At 42.6% G+C, this 20655-nt stretch overlaps 1 protein-coding gene across 1 annotated transcript in view; it reads left to right on the top strand.

Moving 5' to 3' along the window:
• The first annotated feature begins 9526 nt into the window (after positions 1–9526).
• Positions 9527–20655, top strand: part of FGD3 (FYVE, RhoGEF and PH domain containing 3) — an 85491-nt gene continuing 74362 nt past the window's right edge. Inside the window, exon 1 of the mRNA XM_066326994.1 lies at positions 9527–9662. Within this exon, the coding sequence (XP_066183091.1) occupies positions 9527–9662 (136 nt within the window). The remainder of the gene's footprint in view (positions 9663–20655) is intronic.

Below are 20655 nucleotides of genomic sequence, written 5' to 3'. Positions count from 1 at the left end.
AAAGCTGATTTTTGTGATTGGGCTGGAGAAAACCTGAGAAAAAATTTAAAATTTAGACCAAACTGCTGTTATCTAACTAGGACAATGTATGTAATGTGTTACTTACAGGTGAAAGTTACATACATAAGCAAAGCTTGTAGATGAAATGAGTTTAATACTAACACTGAGGTGTTAGTGCATGCCCAGGCCTGCACTAGTCTCATGAGAATAAGGATTTAACTAAGTTGAAAATTACTTTCAGGCCAGAACCCCCAAATGCTGTAGCTTTTGACTGAATCAAGTGTCATATTAGAAGGACACTCTGTGTAGGTCAAATGTATCTGTGATTCTCTTTATGTTGCTAGAATTTTGAACAATTTTATATATTTGAAGCATCTCTGTTGTTACTTTTAAAATAAATGTCAGCAGATGGACATTTGGGCTGTGAATATCCTAGGCTAAAATATGGTAGCAGGCTTAACAGGCAGGAGAAACTTCCACACTGATGATTTACTATATGGTTTTAAAGCAATCGTAAGAGGAAAAAAATGCCAAAAGAGCAAAACTTTAAAAATAAATCCTCATTAGCAATTACATGATCCATTCTAAATAACAGCATTTTTAAATCTTTTTTGAAACTGATCATTTCTACTTTTCAAACAGCAATCTATTTGAGGAATTACAATTCTCCATTATTAAGTTTAAGGAGAGAATAAGAAACAATTCATTTAACTATACACTTCTTCATATTACTTGACATAGTTTCTTCTACATCTTCTCCACAAAACTTTACTCCCTATTTTTTACACAGAAATTTTCAGTTCAACATTGTCTCAGCATTCAGATACATGCTAACTTTAAATTTAGGGAAAACACTCACTTTGGCAGTTCCATAATAACATTTTCCCCTGAATTTCAGATGAGCCTGCTCCTCCTAACTATGACAGTCATTTCTAATTATATTGACAAAACATTCAAGCAGGTTCTACTCAACAATCTCTTAATGTTGCTTAGCTTTTTTTCTCTGTAGCTTCTACCCTGGAATTCAAATTAATGCAGCTCAAAGCTTTATCAAGAGATGAAGAATTAAATACTTGATCCAGCAGTGAAACATCAGCTTCCTGCTGTTGCTGGATGAATAACAAACCTTTATTGAGCCACGTATCAGAGTCCTAGAGCTGGAGCTGAAATCTCTCTCCTGTTTAGCAGCCCGATGTCTCCATCAGGGAGCAGAGTGCTGACATGCCATGGACAGTGTTGGAGGGAGGTTTTATTGTGATCTTACCTGGCTCTAAGGAGTATCCTGAAATTACCCTGCCTTATTAAAATGAGAAGAGCATTAATTCTTTTTAGTTGGTAATCAGGAGGTTGTTTAGTAACAGGTCTCAAAAATAAGATTCAGCTTGTAAAAGTAAGTTCCTTGTGGTTTTGTCTTTCTTCATAGGGACAGAATTCCCAGCTACCATCTCTCACCAATACACATAATTACCCAGTTGCTGAATGTCCATAGCAACTCCCTTTGGAAGTCAGCTTGGAGAAATAACATTGGCTGTGGTCTACATGAAGGGAGGAGAATCCGTGGTGGGAGCTGAAAAATAGTAAGAAACATAAAAGGGATGTGTGACCTTTATACCTGAATATATAAAACAGTTACTGGCGGCTGTGTGTGGCTGGGGAGCAGTTCTGGCAGAGAACACGAGATGGCAGTGCCAGAGAGAGCCAGGGAGAGCCAAAGAGAGCCCAACAGGGCTAGACATGGCCAGAGAGGGCCAGGCAGGGCTCATCCGTTCACCCTCCTCTGCTTCAAGGAAAATGGGAGCTGAGAGCAGATCGAAGCTGGTCACACTTCTACACTTCTTCCACACTAAAATATTTGACTTTTGTCTGAAGAATTCTCCCCTTCACCCCTGCCCTTCTCCTTTTCCTCGCACAGGTTTGCCATGGTTACCCATGATTTTGTACAGCTCACCTCGGATGTATTTCTTGCTCTTTCAGCAAGTCACTGCCTTGGCAGCTCAGGAGTATGAAGCTTTTATAAATGGATACCAGTGCTGCAAGTGATTATCCTGAGTCACATGACAGACAATAAATGGAACCACAGTTGGGAAGAAAGTTTTTATTTCTCTCTCTCTCTCTCTTTTTTTATTTTTTGATTGCTCTGGTAACCCAGTTCACTTCCAGAGTGTTCATCATTTGTCCATGTGACACATAAGTTATTCTGGGCTTGCTCAGGAACTGTTGTGCATAGAACTTGCCCTGCTTCTTAATTTCAATGCCTAAGGAATGGGCTGGGGCAGCAAAAGCTGTCTTTAGCTGTGTGCTAGGTCACAAGTTTGACAGGCTGGTTGTCAACCAGTGAGAGTTTGGTCTGCACCTTCCCCTTTGCCCATCCATAACCCCGAGTCTGAGAGCACTGCTTCAATCAGCACGGCCAAGGTTTCACCCCAGCTGAGTCCTGCAGCCAGTGGCCCGGCTGGGAGATGTGGCTGCCTGTCAGTGAGTATTTCTGCACGTCCTCAGCTCACCACTCACTGCCATTGTCAGCTTGCAGAGGGACTTTGTGAATGCTAAAAGAACAGGCAAGCAATGCCAAGGGTCCTACAGCAGACATCATCCTATTGTACAGAGAGGAACAAAGCTAAAACTACTGAAATCAATCAAAAATCTCATTGTGTAATGGATAGCATGGCCACATACATGTCACATACATGCCTAGTTTCATTAGTTTCGGAGGTTTTGCTGCCAAGAGCTGTGTTATTAGGCCCAGTGGTATACCTGCTAAAATGGGTGCAATTTCTCACTAGCAGATCAACCTGCTACATGAAAAGAAGTAAATAATGATATTATTTAATCAACAATTAAAGGCTATTAGCACTCCTAGAAAGATTTGATTTGTCTCAAGACATTTGAAGGTACTCCCCCAGAAACTCCACTCTTGGATCTGCAGTTCATCTCCAATTGTAATTTTTAACTTGTGAGTGAAGTCATATGCTGGGACAGTTGCTGCTGGTTGAAAAGCGTTTAAGCCTCGCAAACAGATTGCTAGTGAAGACCACGCTACTTAAAGCCTGTCTTTGCTCATCATGGTGACAGCAAAGAAAATATAGGTATGAAGACAAACAGATAGTCTTAACATCTCCAGTCTATTAAGTATATTCAAAATGACTGCACAAGGTAAAAACCTAATCTAGTATATATCTTGGGAGATAAATACCTAGAAATAAAAGTGCTTTGACTAAAAAGACACTCAGATTCTGACTTTCAAGGAAGTTCAGGATTTATATAATGTACATATGTATGTATATGGGTGTTGGAGTTGTACTATCTTTAAGATTACTTCCAACCCAAACCATTCTATGATTCTGTGATTTTAAAAACTTTTTTTGGAAAAGGTCCCATAAGGTATTTGTGCTGATCCATCATACCTGATACATTCTGTGCAAGGGTTGGCCCACTGATTCCTTGAAGACAGGAGATGCAAACTGACTTTTTGGATAAACTGACTCATTTAATAAATGAGCTTTACTTACCTGCTTTCTTGGGTACAGATGTGACATGAGATCTCCCATGTGACAGAAAACAGACACGTCATTGCAGGGCAGGAGCTGTATGGAGACCTTTCCCTTCGCCTCTGCTTAATGAGTGCACTCAGGGCAGCCCAGGCTGGGCAGGGCTGTGGTGATGGCCCTGGGCTGTAGCACATGTGGCTGCACGGGCACTCTGATGGCTGCAGGAGGAGCTCAGGACACTCTTGAGCCAAGATCCTGGCAACACATAGACCAGCCACGACTGTGAGTAGAGTCATTGATGATGGCTGGTGTGAAACTTTATCAGAACCTTTGAGTACTTTCATGAAGAGTCACAGAGAATCTGTTTTTAACAAACATACATCTGTATTCTGGATAATTTAATAATAGATTACAGAAATATTATACTAACCATTTTGTTTTGGGTTGTTTTTTTTTTTTTTTGTTTGTTTGTTTTTGTTTTTTTTTTTTTTTTTTTTCCCCCAAATGAAGTTTTACTAAATATTTTGGCTTCAGCTAATTTGCTGGGTCACCCTTAAGTAACAGAGTAATTCCATAACTGATGAAAAGTATGTAGAGTGACAAAAAAAAAAAAAAAAAAAAAAAAAAAAAAAAAAAAAAAAAAAAAAAAAAAAAAAGATGACAACTCGTTTTATCAGAATTCAAAAGGAGTCAGTGTTTGTTTCTGAACCCAGATTAGCAGTGACTAGGGTGACAAAAATCAAGTGCTGGAATTTCCTCTTTCTGTTAAAAAGCTATACCTTATATCTGCCAGACTACTGTGGCATGTATTAGAAGTCAACATTTCTGGAGTAAATTTCTAATCCAGTGCCACCCAGGAAATAAAAACAGTATTTCCCTCTCCTGTTCGGCAGAGACCAGTTTTAGTACCTTTCTAATCAAAGCAGCAATCTGACAGAATCTCAGTTTGGCTGATTTCAAGATACTGAAAATCTTGGATAAAATCTGCAGTGCCCTTTAGAATATTTAATTTTTGAAAAGTCTTAACTCTAATCCTGCTAATTGTTAAAAGCACTTGGGTACCTCTGTGCTTTTTCCTTTTGAATAATGGGATTTGTGTTCCTGAAAGTCACTGATTGTGAAATGCATCAATGTTGATGCATGATTCAATTCATAAAGCATATCTTGTTTTTGAAGGTAATGCAAAAGTCAGTGTTGTTTAAAAGTGTTTAATTGAATGGTGACAAGCTATAGCTCCTCATTTACTTTATAATGTGATGCAAGAATAAATTATGAACATGGGAGCTGAAAGGATCTTCTGGGTCACTGAGTTCACCCCCACTGCTGCAAATTAATGTGTACATCTGAAAAACCAACAACTTTAAGTAATTTAAAAATATAAATGCAAACCCACAGTAAACATAACCTAATTTATACACAGAGGTTTCTATAACACTACTGTTATGAATTCAGCCCTGGTATTCTGGCAACAGACAGTAAACAGAGGGACACCACTGACAGGTGAGGATCCTGCTGTCTTGTCACACACGTTGGCTGTTGTGGTCAGCAACACCTCCTCATCCTCTCCAGTGAGGATGGACAGTGACATATCAAGTGTAGCCTTTCTAAACAACATATTATGAGTCCCCAGGTGATCCACCCTCATTTTACACTCCAGAGACAGAAGTGAATGGGTCTACCACCCTTGTAGCTCATTGTTTTTTGTCAAGCAATGGCCACAGGATTATTGTTTTCTCCAGGCCAGCGTTTAAAAGATGAAGAATGGCTCTTGTGCCCTCCTTGGACACAGAGGACATTTTCAGCTGTGAAGACCAGGCTCCAAAAAACAGGTGGTGCACTGATCATTCATTACCTGTTGTATGAACCTAATTCTGCTTTCAGAGAGCCCATATAACAACTCTGAAGTGTATCACCTTTAAAAGATCTGAATCAATTTAAATGAAAAAAAAAAAAAATCCTGTTAAGTCAGTGTATAAGGAATACCAGTGATGATAGAAAGTCCAGGAGTGGAAATGTCTCAGTGCTCAGAAAAATTGACATTCAAGCCCCAGTAAATATTTAAGTTCAAGTATTTCATGATGTGCAGATAAAATACTATTCCACTCTGCTTTAAAATCTCATGCCGGAATTTAAGACCTGCCACAGGACCTTGTGTCCCTAATGGAGGGCTGCTTTACTTTTATCTGCAGTTCCTTATTTCTGTATATTGTTCTGTGGGGGTTTTCCCTCTGGATTTTTGGCTGCTGTGGTAAGTGGGGTTGGCAAATGTGGAATAGACTTGCTTTTGCCTAAGATATCATAAAAATCCCCCAACCAACCAACCAAACAAAAAACCCCCTGACAAACAAAACCCTACCACAGTATGATTTTGGCTTAAAAATATTTTGCCTTGAAAACCACCTTTGATCAATTATTTCTTTCTGACTTTTTCCCCACCCCAAATTTAAAAGCAACAGAATAAGTTTCAGTGCTGCCATAAAATTTAATTGTTTTTATTGCATTTGCTGGTTTCATCGCATTGTAAATGAGAAATAAAGCAGTTCTGCTTTATCTGCAAGTGCAAAGGCTCAGCTGCGAATTTATGAGAATGAGATTGCACAAACACTCGAAAGATGTCACAGTAATCTTCAAATCCTAATTTTCATAAGAAAAGTAGTCTTTTCAGAAAGGGAAAAAACCTCCAATCAAAATCCTGAGATTTATAAATAAGGACTCTGTTCACAAAGGAACTCTGTGTTTGCCATACAGTGTCATATGATGGCAAAAGAACATGAGGGTCACGCCAAGGATTGCATGATCCAAAACAAAACACAACATGCATCTCCTACAGGAAAAGCATGTCAGACAAAACCCATGTGTTTGCAAAGCCTTGGCTTTTTGGTCTCCAATTTCTCATTAAATCTAGAGGAGGTTGTTCCTACCCTCATTAAATCTATCTTTCCTGGACATGCAGTGGTAATCCTTGTTGAACTGCAATGCCTACCATGAAGGAGAATGACTTTGTATTGAGAGCTCATCTTGTAACAGAATTTTAATGCAATGTGACAGGCAACTTTTTTATTTTTGGAAAGAAAGAATATTTGTATGAACTTTGGTAACCACTCACACTCAATTTATTGGCCCTTCACTCTTACCCTTGCACACTGCATTAGATACCAAGGGATCGGTATCTAAACAATTAAAACCAGCCCAAGATAAAGACCATATTCAATGGACATTGCCCAGTGCTTCAAAGCTTAAAGAAGTTCATTGTACTGGGCACAAAGCAGAATTCACAGCTAAGATTTAATAAAACTAAGACCTTCAGGTGTTCAGCAAGGTCCAATTCATTGCAGAAGGTTCCCAGTCAGTTTCCAATCTATTTAAGGGAGTCCTCAACTTCTTTGAGACTAACACTGTGAATGGCAAAAATGTTGACAAGGCAGACTTGTTCCTATTATGACTTCCTTCGTAAGACATGAAGGGAAACAGCTCAGGTACCTGAGACTGTTAGATTAGGACAACAGGGCTTTACAGAGCTAGATCTCTATCTACTGCCTGCAACTTAATGAAAGGTGGCATCTCATGCTTGTTACTCAAAAATCACAAACTCTGCTGTAAATGATCCCAGGATCATTTTGCTTCTCAGTTTTAAAGGATTGCATGCTCTCAATTCAGGTGGGAAGGAAGATCCTGTGTTCTGGGGAGGTGTCCCAGCAATTTCTTTTGTCTTCCAAAATCTGCACTGTTTTGCTCTTTTGCTGGTAATATCTGACCACTTTCTTCTTAGTTTTTATTCCTTCCCATCCCTAGCAGAGCTGCAAACCAGAGCCTTTCTTTTCTTTGTCGGTTATCTGCTGAAACTTCTCTCTGACTCTACAGCATTTACCTTGGTTGGAGACATGGCTTATTTCGCAGATGTAAAGAAACCGACACTGGCCCTCTGTTACAATTTTGCTGGTAAACAGCATTGCCTACAACTTGCTGAAATTGTTAACTCACTCCAGAGCAACTTGACTGATTCTGGTCAGAGATACGAATTAAATGCTGCAGATACCCAGACTGTAGATACTGAGTGCCAAAAATGAAAAATGGTCCAATTCTCTAGGAAAACCAAACCAAACCACCACCACCACCACAACAACCCCCCCCCAACAAACAAACAAAACAAACATCCTAAAAAAAAACCCCAAATCAAAATGCTGGCTAGGGTGGGGAAAGAATTGGACAGGAAATAAATATGTAATATTTAAGGAAATAAATATGTAATTTTAAGGGATGTTGGTTATTTGGCGTTCTGGTGCTATATCTAACAAGTTTATGTGCTTAAAATAAAGCTTGTCTCAGCTTCACACTTTTTAGCATGGATCTTGCTTTCATGAGAGCAAAGAACCTGGGAAATTTCCAGTGATTTGTAAGTTTCTTTCTGCTACTGAATCTCCACTGTACCTGATAACCATGCAACAATGATTGGTGAGCTTGGATCTGTTCTCCTGAAAACGCTGTAGAGAACTCACTTCACTGTCCTAAAGGACAGGACTAATCTAGGAGAGCCACATCGATGTTTTACAGCAATAAATGTCTGAAATCATTAGTAGTGTATAGAAATTGTGTATGTATGTTAATGCTTTAAGGTAGGATCTTGAAAGCAACGGGTTGGATTTTCAAAGTGACAAGAAATCCAGATTGGTTAATCACTGATGAATCCGCTTTCTTACTCTGGTTTATTTAGACCCTATTCATAGAGTTGGTCTAGAACAGTTACTTCTTTTATTCTGGAAGGATTAGTCCACAGAAATTAATTTTAGGAATATCACTGCAAAACTGTGTTTCCATTCCACCACACTGCTGAAGTACTCAACGGTCTATTTCCACACTAATGCCTGCATCAGCATTGGGTATTTCAGGGGGAAGGTAAAGAGCAATGACGAACTACTGGGTAATGAAAAATAGACTAAAGCTCAACACAGATTACTTTTCATTTAATTGTTTTGCTGTTTTTTTCCTGAAGGGAAATGCCTTTGTGAAGACCATTTTACACGTGCTTTTGGAGATACATTGCTTGATAGGTACTTTTGTTTTTCTCTATTATTTATTCCTTGTGATGAGAAGTTGGGACCTTAAATCTCAGAAAGGTCTCCTTTAAATATGTGCCTCGCTTGAAGAGGCAGGGTTTTACCTCTGTGGTAGCCCTTTACCAGGGCTAAAAAAGAGAGCATCAGCCTCCAACTCAGCTGCAGTCCCTCCTACCTACAGCGTCCAGGCACGGAGCAGTGAGGCAGGTGGGCCTTCGGGACTGAGTATTTAAGAAGGTCTTGTTTCTTGGAATGTTTCTGGGAGGTGGGAGGAGGCTGGCAGGGTTTGGTCCCTCAGAGAACATTCACATCTGAATTGCTCTCTGGCATGTCCATGGAAGAACAGTTCAGGCAGAGGAACCGTGCACGGCCCGGGCTCTCTCCTGGCCCTCGGCATGTGTCCCACAGCCGCCGCCAGCAGCTGCACCGGGAAGCTTTTTGTTGCAAAGGCGACAGCCGGTGTAGAGTCTGGAGCCCTCAGGTTTCCCTTTCCATTACTCGTGACGTGATTTTGAGCTTTGCCCTGGGTTCGTCCTCTTTCTTCGCGAAGGGACCCATAAACACCGTCTTTGCGCGTGCGAACGGTGAGGAGCTGGGGCGTCCCTGGGGCGTCCCGGAGCCCACGGCCTCGCCCGTGAGGAGCGGTGCCCTCGGTCAGCCCGGGACGGCGCTGCCTGCGCTCCCGGCGGCGCTGCCCGGGGCCACGCAGGCGGCAGGCGCCGCTCGCCGGGGCCGGGCGGGCAGAGGGCAGGAAAGGGTGTTCTCCCCCTCCCCTCGGCCCCCGGCCCCAGGGAGGGGCCAGCCCCGCCGGGTGCGCCTTTCCCAGCCGCTGCCCCCGGGCCGGGAGCGGCACCTGGGCCCCCGGGGCCGGGCCGGCCCCTCCGGCGTGTCCCGCTGCCGCCTGGGCCGGGCCGGGGCAGGGGCTCTTCCCGCCTCCGCCGCCTTCAGGGGCGCCGCGTCCCGCTGGCGGCGCCTCATGGCGCGATGCAGCTGCAGTGGGAGGGAGAGGAAACCCACCCCCCTCGCCCGGCGGCCGCCTTTGTAAGCGCCCGGCCCAGCTCGGCGCGCAGCGGCTCGGGGAGCGCCGGAGCTCGGCGGCGGGAGCAGATGGAGCCGGAGGGTAAGGCTACGCGCAGCCCCCCGCGCCCCGATTCCGGGGGAGCCCCGCCCGGCCCGGCGGGCTCTCGGGGGAGGCTGCGGGGCGCCGGGCCGGGAGCGGGGCGGCGCGGGGGTCCCGGCGGGCCGCGGGCGGGGAGGCCGGTTCCCGGGCCGGCCCCGCTCCAGGTGTGCGGACCCCCGCCCTGCCCTGCCCTGCCCTCGCCGGCCGGGTGGGCGCTGCCCCGCGCCGTCCCGCCGGCTCTGCCGGCGCCGGGGCCCCGCTCCGCCCGCGCCCTCGGCGGGGAGCTCGGGGGTCGGCCCGCTCCGCCGGGGGAAGGTGGGGGCCCGGGGGGCAGCCGCACGGACCCGGGGGCGCGCTCAGCGAAGTTTCTTTCTTTAATTGATTTCCCCCCCCCCGTTCCCTGCCTCCCCGAGCGGCTGGCCGTTCTGATGCCAACCCCTCGCCGCGGGGCCGGCCCGCCCTCCCCGCGCTGCCCGCGGCCTCCCGAGCGCCGGCGCCGGGCTCACCCCGCACACTGCCCGCGCCCCTGCGCGCCTCACAATGGCCCGGGAGTCCATGTTTGATAAACAGAGGGTGTAGTGCTCCTAAAGCTACACAGAATCAGTTCTGCTGAACATTCATTGCAGTAAGGCTGCTACTAACTGTATAGATTAAATTTATTTCCTGCCAATCCATATTTATCCACTTATGAAATGCTGAGGGTTTCCCCTCCCCTCCTTTTTAAATACCTTTTGGAACTGTTAGTAGACTAAACGTAAACCATTTCCAGTTGCAAATTGGAAATCGCTGAACCATAATGGTCTGCTGTGTTTAGCTGTTTCTGTAAACCCAGCATTCTTGTGGGGGGAAAAGAAAAAAAAAAAAATAAAAAAAAAGAAGGAAGGGGGAGGGGGAAGCCCTAAAACTCCTTATGAGATTCATGTTTAGAAAACTGGCCACATGCATCGTAGCTGTTTTTTAAACCTCAGTACCTGTGTCACATTTTCCATTCCAAATATTAAGAGTGGTTTAACTGTGTTAAAGGGGTATACGGTATACTACCTTAGTTCCATTGCAAGCTTTAGGGAATTTTAACACAAAGGAAAATAGCTCTGCAACGTAAAAGAATCTTGCAGGGCCTGATATGTAGTGGCACCAAGGAATGGGAGAGACCATTGGTAATGGTTAATGACCAGAACTGGTTTTGTTGAGAAGCATGCAGAATGGAAAGGGGTTATGCATGGTGACCAATACGTTGATAAAAGCATTCTTGCATTATTTAGAAAAAGTTTATCTTTCATAGAAAGCTGTTTTTGACAACACTAGGAGGATGTTTTAGAATTCATACTCCGTCTAGCAGATGTGTTTATAATATCCCTTGAAATAAGTTGAGTTGTTCCTGATTTAGTTCTTTATAGTGTATGTGTTCTTACCTTAACAATGCTAAAGAAAAATTATAAAAAATGAGATTGAGTTTGAAGGAACTCCTTTTAAAGAAAAAAATTCTTACTTTTAAAAAGTGGAAATTTTCTGCCCTACCTCTTTGGTAGGTAAAAGCTGGATCAACCTAGGAAAGGTTATGGTGAGTTGCAGAGCTGCTGAAGTTCCCTACCTGCTCTGGATCCAGAGATCCAGGCAATCTGACCTCTGGCATGTCCTGAGCTCCTTGAGTACCAATCTTCAGTACATTAATTTTTAGAGGCTAGTCCTCCCACATGGGTTGGAGCCTGCAGTAGCTGAAATGTCCGTATCAGCAGCCTCCTGCTCTGTCAGTGGAGGAGCCAGGGCTCTCATATCTGTTGCTTGTAGATTGCAATACAAGCAATACATCATTGTAAGATCAGTTCCGTGTAGATTGGTGCAATGCGTGACCTTCTGTATGTGTGTGTTTATTATTTTCTTGAGTGTGGTTGATGCTCTTCGGCAAGATGCACATAGTCCTGTCTGGAATTGTTCCTGAATGGAGCTGGAATTGCTGTTGTCCAGTCTCGTTTGGTGCAGCTTCTTGCATTTAAATGTACGTCTAAAACTCTTGCTGAAAATGAAGCCGGGACTTTGTTTTTCCGGAGGACCTCTGCCTCTTGCTGAGTGTGCAGATCTAGGTGGAAGTGGGATGTTGAAACCTTGTGACACCAGGAGCGATAGACTTGGGAAGTCTGAATCCCAGGTGATGATTTTTCACTTGTGCATTGTTTGCACTGCAGTGTTTTCGAGGCAGTTTTTGTGGCTGAGTTTTCTAAAGCATTCCAACGGTTTTATACTCCTGAGTTCCCTGATCAGATTCAGTATATTTGGTTTTGAGAAAGCTTTGTTCTCAAACAAGCTATGTGAGATGGAGTGATGTGGGCAGTGCAGCCCTCTGAAATATGACCTAAAATCCAATCCTTTCCTAATGGTTTCAATGAAAAATGTACAGCTAACTTCTGCAGGAGGTTTTGGGAACAGCTTTGTCTTCCCATGTGTCTAAAAGCTCAAAGAACCCTGAATGTTCCTGACTGAAGCATGTCTGTTCCTGCTGACCAGGCTCAATAATTATGGATGCATGGGTTTTTTCCCACATTGTCTAGTCTTTTTTTTTTTTTTTTTTTTTTAAGGGATCTTGATAAGATTATTGGAGATCAATAATGGTTCCTGCTTTGGTCAGTGAGTGTGATCCAATGGTCTGTGTGAGAATGGAAAGGGCAGGGAGTGTACATGCAGTGTACATGTGATGAATGCTTTAATTCCTCTGACTGTGCACGGGTTTCTACTAAAGCTATGAACTTGTGAAATGCTTTTGAGTAAAATTAATTTTCTTTTTCAAGCTGTTGTGTTAAAATTTACATTTTTAATTTTGAAATTTAATTTTTTCATTTACCGAAAACTCAATTTAAAACTAAAAGAGGTGACAGGTAAAACCTAAGTAATGAATATTTCTAGCTCCCTGGATACAGATGTTGTGTTAGACATCTGAGCCATTGATTGTGTAGATGTTAACTTGACTTGAGTGAACAGTGGCAGATTAAAAGCAATAATAAGTACTGTGGTATCCATTTGTATTGGCATTATCAAACTTTAGTGTGAAATTTGATGTTTCACTCGAGAGACTGACAATGACTTGTGATTCTTACATAATGATGAATATTGATACCCTTTTGAAAATGTGTCTCTTGTTCTGAATTCTCTGACCTACCCAAAAGTCCCTTTTAAGTAAAAAATAACGTGACTTCATATATTTCTCAGATGTGGGAACTGAGTACATGACATAGCCTGAGCTAAGATGGACTTGGACATGAGTCAGAGAGACGAGAGAGAGAAAATAGGAGGGAGTATCATTGAACTCCTTTCCATGATGTGACAGCTCTGGAGCCGTGCTGCATGCCTGTCATCAACTCTCAAGACTCTTTTTTTTTTTTTTTTTTTTTTTTTTTTTTTTTTTTTTTTTTTTTTTTGTCCTCTGCCAACCCGTTTTGAACATGCTGTTGAGGACTGAGCCTGGCACCCCCGAGCACAGACCCTAGACCTCCATGGCGAAAATCCATATGAAATTGAAAATGGATGTCTGCAGCTCAGTGTTGCATCCTCTGGAGCATTTGGGAGGCAGTCAAGTCACAGCGTGGAACGCCGGCTGGTTTGGAGGTTATGTGTGGTGAAATTTGAGACGCCTTTGTTGGCGGAACAATAGTGAGGTACACTGGAAAGTGCTTGCAGGGGAACTATTTTTCCCCTCCCTCTACTCACCCCGCTCCCATTCCAGCCAGCTCCTAAAAGCAACAGTTATTATAACTAGATTTCCATTTTACGCTTTGCAGTATCTTAAAATTTTCTGGGTCTTTGGGTTTTATTTCAGTTTGTGACTGTTCATTCTCTCTGTGCTGCCTGTTGCTCGGAGTTCGTGATGCTCAACACCGAGTGCTTTGCCTGGGGGCCAGGCTGGTGCTGTGTCAGCCTGTGCACACTGCTGGTGGTGTCCCCGCCGGCGATGCCAGCTGCAGTGACAGCCTCGTGCTCACCTCTGCTCTCTTGCTGGTGTGGCCATTGCCTTTTCTGGCAGTGCTCACCACGTCATTCTGTGAGAAATACCGCGGCCTGCAGTTGTGGTCTGGCTTCTCGGGGTTAACTTGGTGGGTTTAAGCGGCATTATTGAAAGCACATTGCCCCTGTGGTCCCTGACCACTACCTCAGAAGATGCTGCTCTCTCCCTTTCCTTCTGGTTTTACTGACTTTTGTTGCTATTTTTCTCTTTCTGTGAAAGAGTTTATTGGTATTACCTGCTTTCTTGTTTTCTGGGTTGCACTTTTCTTGCTCTTTGCCTGGGGTTAAGACCCTTGTGTTACAGAAAGCCAATGATTTAACTGCTGTGAGAAGACCAGGTGAACACTGAGGTGGAAGGCTGAGAGGTGGAGGTTGTTGACATAGCAGAATCTCAGTCATGTCATGCAGGACTGCCTGCAGGATCCTTGAGGGACTCAGCAAAGTGAGCTCATCAACTCCTCATCTATAGTCCCTCCATTAACAAAGGGATGAAATTCCTACCTTGAAGCCAGGCCATTTGAATAACCTTTCAGATATGGGCACAATACTTTTGTCCCTCAGTCTTTCTTCTCTCCCTCTTAGTATAATTTATTTTGTGGTTATGAACTCTAAAAACCAACAGCTCTTTCACAGTTAACTGTCAGCATAAAAAAACTGCAGGAGTGCTAAAATGGATTTTTTTCTCCTTTATTAAGAAGCTTGGTACTGACTGAATGATGTAATGTGTTTTAGTGGTGGGGCTGGTAAATCTGGCTTTACTGTCACATGGCACCCCCAAGAGGCATTGTCAGTCCCTCTCTGTACTTGTGTTGGGCACCAATGGCCTGAGAAGGATGTTTTGTGTCTTGAAGAAATACATCAAGTGTTACCAGCTTTGGTGTCTTAAATGCTGGTGACTTACTAGAGAGCTCAGAGTCATTAAAGGCAAGAGTAATAATTTTAAAATAAAATTTTAAAATTTTGTAGGCCTCTAGAGTATATTTAAATGTGCTGGAAGTATTGATAGCTGTTCAGAGGGCACTCTTTGAGGTTGGATCAAAAGCAGTCATTGAGCCCTGAATAGAGTCATGTAGAATTAATGGTCTTCAAATCTGTTGTTAGTCATAGGAAAAATGCATCTTTTGGGATGACAGAACTTTGAAGGTACTAACAGGGACAGAGCAGACCACTGACCATTGCTGTGAGAGGTGAAATGGTCCTCATGCATTTCAGCATGGCTGTGAGCAATTACTTCACTGTAATTGCATTTAAAAATCCTGAAATGTCCCCTCCTGAAGGATTGTTCTGGTTCTTTTTTTCTTCTTTGTTCATCTAACTTGATGCTGCTTCATAGAAATTCTTTTGTTTAAGGAATATTCAAGGAGAGAGCCTTTTTATGCTGTGCTATGAAATGAATCAATTACACATGGTATTTGCCTTTCTTCTCTCTTCAAGTGTTTTCAATAATCTCTGCTGAAGTATACAAAACCACTGCTAAAAGTGTAGTACTTTTATGGTTAATTTCTGGTGCTCACTGAGCTGGTTAATTAGTGTGAATGGCCAAAACACTAACACAGAGTCCAAAGTTGACTCTGGTTAGATGTCAGCCTGTTATGGGAAGCACAGCCGCTGTCCTTGGGATGGAGCGTTTGGATACAGTGTGTGCAAGCAGTGTGCACATCCGTACATGGCATCGTGGCACTCTGCATGGGCCTTTTTGAGGATACCAGTCTTGAGATTAAGGAATCTAATTTCTAAAAGTCCAAAGAACCCAGTAGTCCCAGTATTTTTTGAAAGACATGGTGACATCTAAATATCACTTGGATGTCAGAGGTTTCTCCTGTCTGTTTCATACTTCTGAAAAGCAGGCAGTATTTTATACTTCTTAAAAACAGGCAGGTGTCTGAATATAATGAAGGAATTTAACACTGGACTCTAGTTTTCTTAAACTCTTGGCCTCTTTTTATTCTTTCTTTTTGGGCTTGCAGGCTCTGAGCAGAAATTCTCTCTTGGTAACTTAACCCTGAGCAAATATTTACATTCATAAGATTCTTACTACATAATCATTTTGGGTCTTGAGGCTGGAACAGGGTGAAAGTTAATGTACCAAACACTGGGACAAGGAACTGTGAAAGGAAGACTGAAGAAGCCTCCAAACATGGGTTTACCATGTTTGAAATGAATCACCTGCTAAGTGTAGTTTGGTTATCACTTTCAGAATGAGATCTACAGAGATATTGTGTTTTCTACCACTGGCCCTGTGTGTTTGATGGGGCTTGTGATTTGAATTTCACCCGCCACTTTAAAAAGCTGAATAAAAATGTTTGTGTGAAAACTGAAGGAAATGAAGTAGTAGAATAGAAGACAGAGATAGGAAAAAAGGAAAAAGTGAGTTACAGTGCAAAAAAATGTGATAGGGGCATAGGAAGAGATTTTGAAGAAATAGGGTTTTAAAGTCAAAATCAGCAAGTAATTTGAAATTTGTCAAAGAGGAAACCTGTACAAAATGCTCTGGGAGACTAACCTGTGGGGCACTGCAGAAGTAAGGGAAAAGTTCTCCAGGGTAACACTAACAGAGAGCTGAATAAATACAGTAAAGGAAGGAGTGATCTCTCTGCAGACCAGTGAATGAAAATACCTCCAGATCTCAGCTTCCCATGGGCTTAGTTTCTGTCCTAGATTATGCTGTTACAATTGAGCATCATGCCTGGTGCTGGCTGCAGTGTTTCTGGGAAAGACAGGGGATGAGAGTGCACTCAGTTCTCACACCCTTTGGGGGAGAAATATGAAAGGTTCCTCATGGAGGAACCAGTGGGGGATAGAGCTTCCTCACACCAAGCCCACCTTGGCCACGCCTTTGGAGATGTGTTTGGAGCCCCAGGGATTTGGCAGTGGCCTGGTCCTTGGGTCAGCCCACTGCAGCTCCGTGTTGCTGCTGGTGAGCTGCCAGGAGAGCAGGGATGTGTGCACTACATGGGAGAGCTGAACACATCACCCAGTGCAAGCTGGGCATTGTATTCCCTCTTAAATTGGCTGGAGAAGGGGATTGTTCCCCCATAGGTAAAACTGTGCTGTTGGTTGACATGGTTGTACTGGAGCTGTGGCTGAACCTACAAAAACTGACAGTGATTAGGGCCTAACCCCCAGGCTGCAGTAGTGTACAGCTGCCTCTGGGGACTCTTAGGGGTTTGTATTGAAGTAACATATATGTGTTCTCTATTTAAATTTTTTCCCCATTTTTTCCTTTTTTGTTGAATATCTGCAAAGCCCCTGACTGGGGGTAGATGAATTTTGCCTGGAGGAAAACCTCAGCTATTCTAATTTCCTGTTGGAGCCAGGTGTTCCACCTCTGTGAGTCGCTCTCACTGGCTGTGGGAGCCATTCATGCAGAGTGAAGTTTCCCATGGAGGAACAAACAGTGCTGCCCGCTGAGCTCTCCTGGATCTGTTTAACTAATTGCTATTGAAATTCTTACAGCCTGTTTCTTGGCTGCAGAAATGCAGAGCCAAATATCAACATTGGGAGGAGAAGTCTCCCTCTAATTACTGCATGGTTGAGAAATGCATTTCCTAAAATTTTTTTCATCTTAGGCAAATACACGCCTTGTTTTGCCATTCCTAATTTACTGGTGGAAGTGTAAGTGTTCACAGCTAGGGGAGAGTAAGATTTCCTCAAAATAGTAAAATAAAATAATGGTTTAAAAAATCCTGCCTCATTGTACTGTGTGGACTTGTTCAAGGTTCAAAGTTGGGTCTTTGATTGGAGTTATGGCTGCTTGATCTTGTTGGTTATGTAGTCAAAAATGTTGCTTCACTTAGAATGCAGAGCAGATGCTTTTCTTATTCACTTGAAAGGATAGTCTGGTGTTTTGTTGGTATTTCCCAGACCATGCAAGTCCCAAAAGTTATTTTAAAAACTGCTAATCCTCTCCTTAGGACAAAGAAACTGCCGAAGCAAATTTTGAGGATAGGAGAGCTGCTGTGTTACTTGTCCATCTACTTGGGGGTTCTGGCCACAGACTGAAAACCTCTGTAGCAAATGGTTATGGAATAGCTGGCAGCAAGAGGTGGTTTTATTATTTCTTTTCTTCTCCCTACGCTCAATTGTTTAAAAATTCCATTGTGTCTTAAAGCTGGAGGGTTCACCGACTCACAGAATTCATGGAAATTGAAATTTTCTTGTGGTTGGCAGCAGAATTTCTAGTTGTTCAGAAACTGTATACAGAGTTGTGCCACAGTTTTACTTGTATGTTTGAAGTGTTAAAATGTTTATCATGACACTGTATCATGAGGGTCCATGTTCCACCCCACTCCTCTTGAAAGGCATTGCATTTTGGGTTTGAGCTGATTGATTCAAAGCTGTAAGGAACCTGCAGGTGAGTTACCTCCGGCTGCACAGTGTGCACTGTTTTGTTGCTCCCTTTTCTCTCTTCTCTCATTTTGGATTAGATTTCACCACGGAGAATTGAACAGGGTCTTGCAGAATGATTTTTGATGACAGCAGAGCCTCTGTAGGGTGGTGGTTTCCTCTCTCTTCGATGGAGAGTCAGAAACCCGGGAGTCATAGGTGGTGCCTGGAATCTGGGAGAGGCTTGGTGAAATGCTCTCAAAAATCTCAGACTGGGAGAACACAGGTTTTTAATTTGGCTGTTTGATTCCCCTACATCTGCTTTTGCACCTACATTGCTTGGGTCTCCCAACGACAAAGGTATTGGCTGCTAAGAGTATATTGCAAATTTGCCAAACACATTAGATTATCCTGTCTCCTGTTTCCTGATCTGTTCCATCAGCTTTATTGGATGAACATCAGATTCCTGTTGAGTCCTGGTCATCTGTTTGTCCCACTTTACCATGCCTGAGGAATCCTTGAGTACTACTGACGTGGCTTAGCATCAATCTACCTTTTTTTCCCCAGCTGTTCTTGGTCTCTTCCCTCTGACATATTCCAGTTCTGTGGAAGCTCCAGGATATTCCTGATGGCATCTTTTCCCAAGATGTTTCTGCTGTGACATCTGCTTGGCTGACTAATAAAAATTAATAAACTTTGAATTACTGCTGTTTGAGCTGAACTTAGCCTTGATCTTCAGATCCTTCTGGAGACCAGATTGCAAAAATGCCCATTTTTGTGCATTACTTTCAGCCCTCTAAAACTTTTAGTTTTATATCCAAAACATTGAAGTTTAGATAGATGGTGTTTGTGGAGTTATGGTAATGCTGTGCTGCTGTTTCCCTGATTTTTTATTTTATTTAATTTAATCCCCACCCCCCACTGAATTTATGTTCCTCTATCTTGTGACGGAAGAAGCAATTGTACGTATTAAATGAGACTTTTGAGCGTGCAATCTCTTGGTGTAGCTTGAAGAATTCTGGGTGTGGTGATATGATGAATAACAAATCATCATTGTCATTCTGTAGTACCATGCATTCCACAGGGAATCCTTTGGGCATCTACTAAGGAGGTGCTTGGCACTAAAAGCTGATTTTTTATTTCACTACGTAGTGGGGAAAACACCATGAGGCTTAATCTAATCTCCATTTGATTAGTAAATCAATATATTGATGTATGTTTTGAAATGCATTAAAGATGCTTAAATGACATGTGCCTTAGTTTCTAAAAATACTGCAGAATCATCATTTGCAGTAAAGGCCTTGAAATACTTTTTAATGAAATATAATTGTTTTTGCTTTTCAAAATGTTAGTAAGAGTTTTCAAAGAGAGCATAGTTACAGATGGGGGAGTAGTTCAAATGTGATTCTGTATCTTCCAGTTTGGTTTTGTTTGTTTATTTTTCTAAGACATGAAAATCAGACAGTGATGGTTTATGGATTTTTTAAGTTGATGCTGGGGATTGCCATGGTATGCCCTGGCTGAGAAGACTTGTGGCAGACCTTCAAATCAGTCTGATGTAGTGATGATTATGGTCATTTATTTCACTTAGAAGCAGAGTATGCTTTTCAGCAACTTTGGTGTTAAAAGACATGACCCAAAGAAATTTGATCATTTTCCCCCGATGGTTTTGGTGCCAGATAGCTATATTGGAGGGAGGTCACACTTCCAGGGATTAACACAGGCTGGAGCAAGGTAAAACCTTGTCTGAACAGAGTAGGCAAAGCTTTGCCTGGGTATTGCTTCTTGGATGTCTTCTAATATCAGTGGGTAACCAGTAGAGGACTAGAGCTGATCAGCTGGATTGCATGCCCCGAGTTTCCCAGAGAAAGGGAATCTGTTGGAAAAATGCTTTATCCAAAAGGGAGCCTGAACTGGAAATATGGTGGTAATGTTCAAGTTACTGTTGGATTTATAATCAGAGTTGTGCTTAAAATTATGTTTCTTAATTATATGTGTTTTTAAGTGGTGTTACAGCTGGATAATAGTCTTGTGTAAATATGTCTACTGAATGAATGTGCAATTAATGTCCAGAATAAAAGAAATGTAATTAACAAGATTTTTTTCATCAGGACGGCATTTATCAGTTTATCTTTTCTATGTTAGCAGCCTGGGCCAGTGGCAAGTGTCCCTGCCCATGGCTGGGGGATTGAAGTGCAGTGGTCTTTAAGGTGTTTTCCAATGCAAACCACATGTGATTCTCTAATTCTATGAATATGCAGAAACTGGAGGTAGATTGTTACACTTCCTTGCTTTGGTTCTGACTTGTAGTGGGTTTGGTTTTCAGTGATGAAAATGTGTTGCTGCATCTTTAGCTGACTCTGAATTAGTCTCCACTCCCTGCGCCCAGCTGGCCTATTCAAGATGTGCTGTAGAGTCTTCATTTCCACTTGCTGATACTCATTAAACTGTAGTGTCCAATTTTTTTTTCCCTCTTCCTTTTGGAATACATTAAATGCATTTTTAAGAGCTAGATGTCACAATTGCAGGATTTGAACTAGTTCGTTTTAAGAAAAAACCCACAAAAACTGGAAGTCTGTATTTTTTCTACATTGTTGTTTTTACGTTTATTTAATGACAGGATAGAGGCTGGTTTATGCAGGAGTTGACAGCTCAGCTGTGGATTTCTACAGCA

The sequence above is a fragment of the Sylvia atricapilla genome, chromosome 11 (genome assembly GCF_009819655.1).
Source record: "Sylvia atricapilla isolate bSylAtr1 chromosome 11, bSylAtr1.pri, whole genome shotgun sequence".
Classification (NCBI taxonomy): domain Eukaryota; kingdom Metazoa; phylum Chordata; class Aves; order Passeriformes; family Sylviidae; genus Sylvia; species Sylvia atricapilla.
Note: the sequence above shows the minus strand (reverse complement) of the source record. Positions and strands in the feature narration are given on the sequence as shown.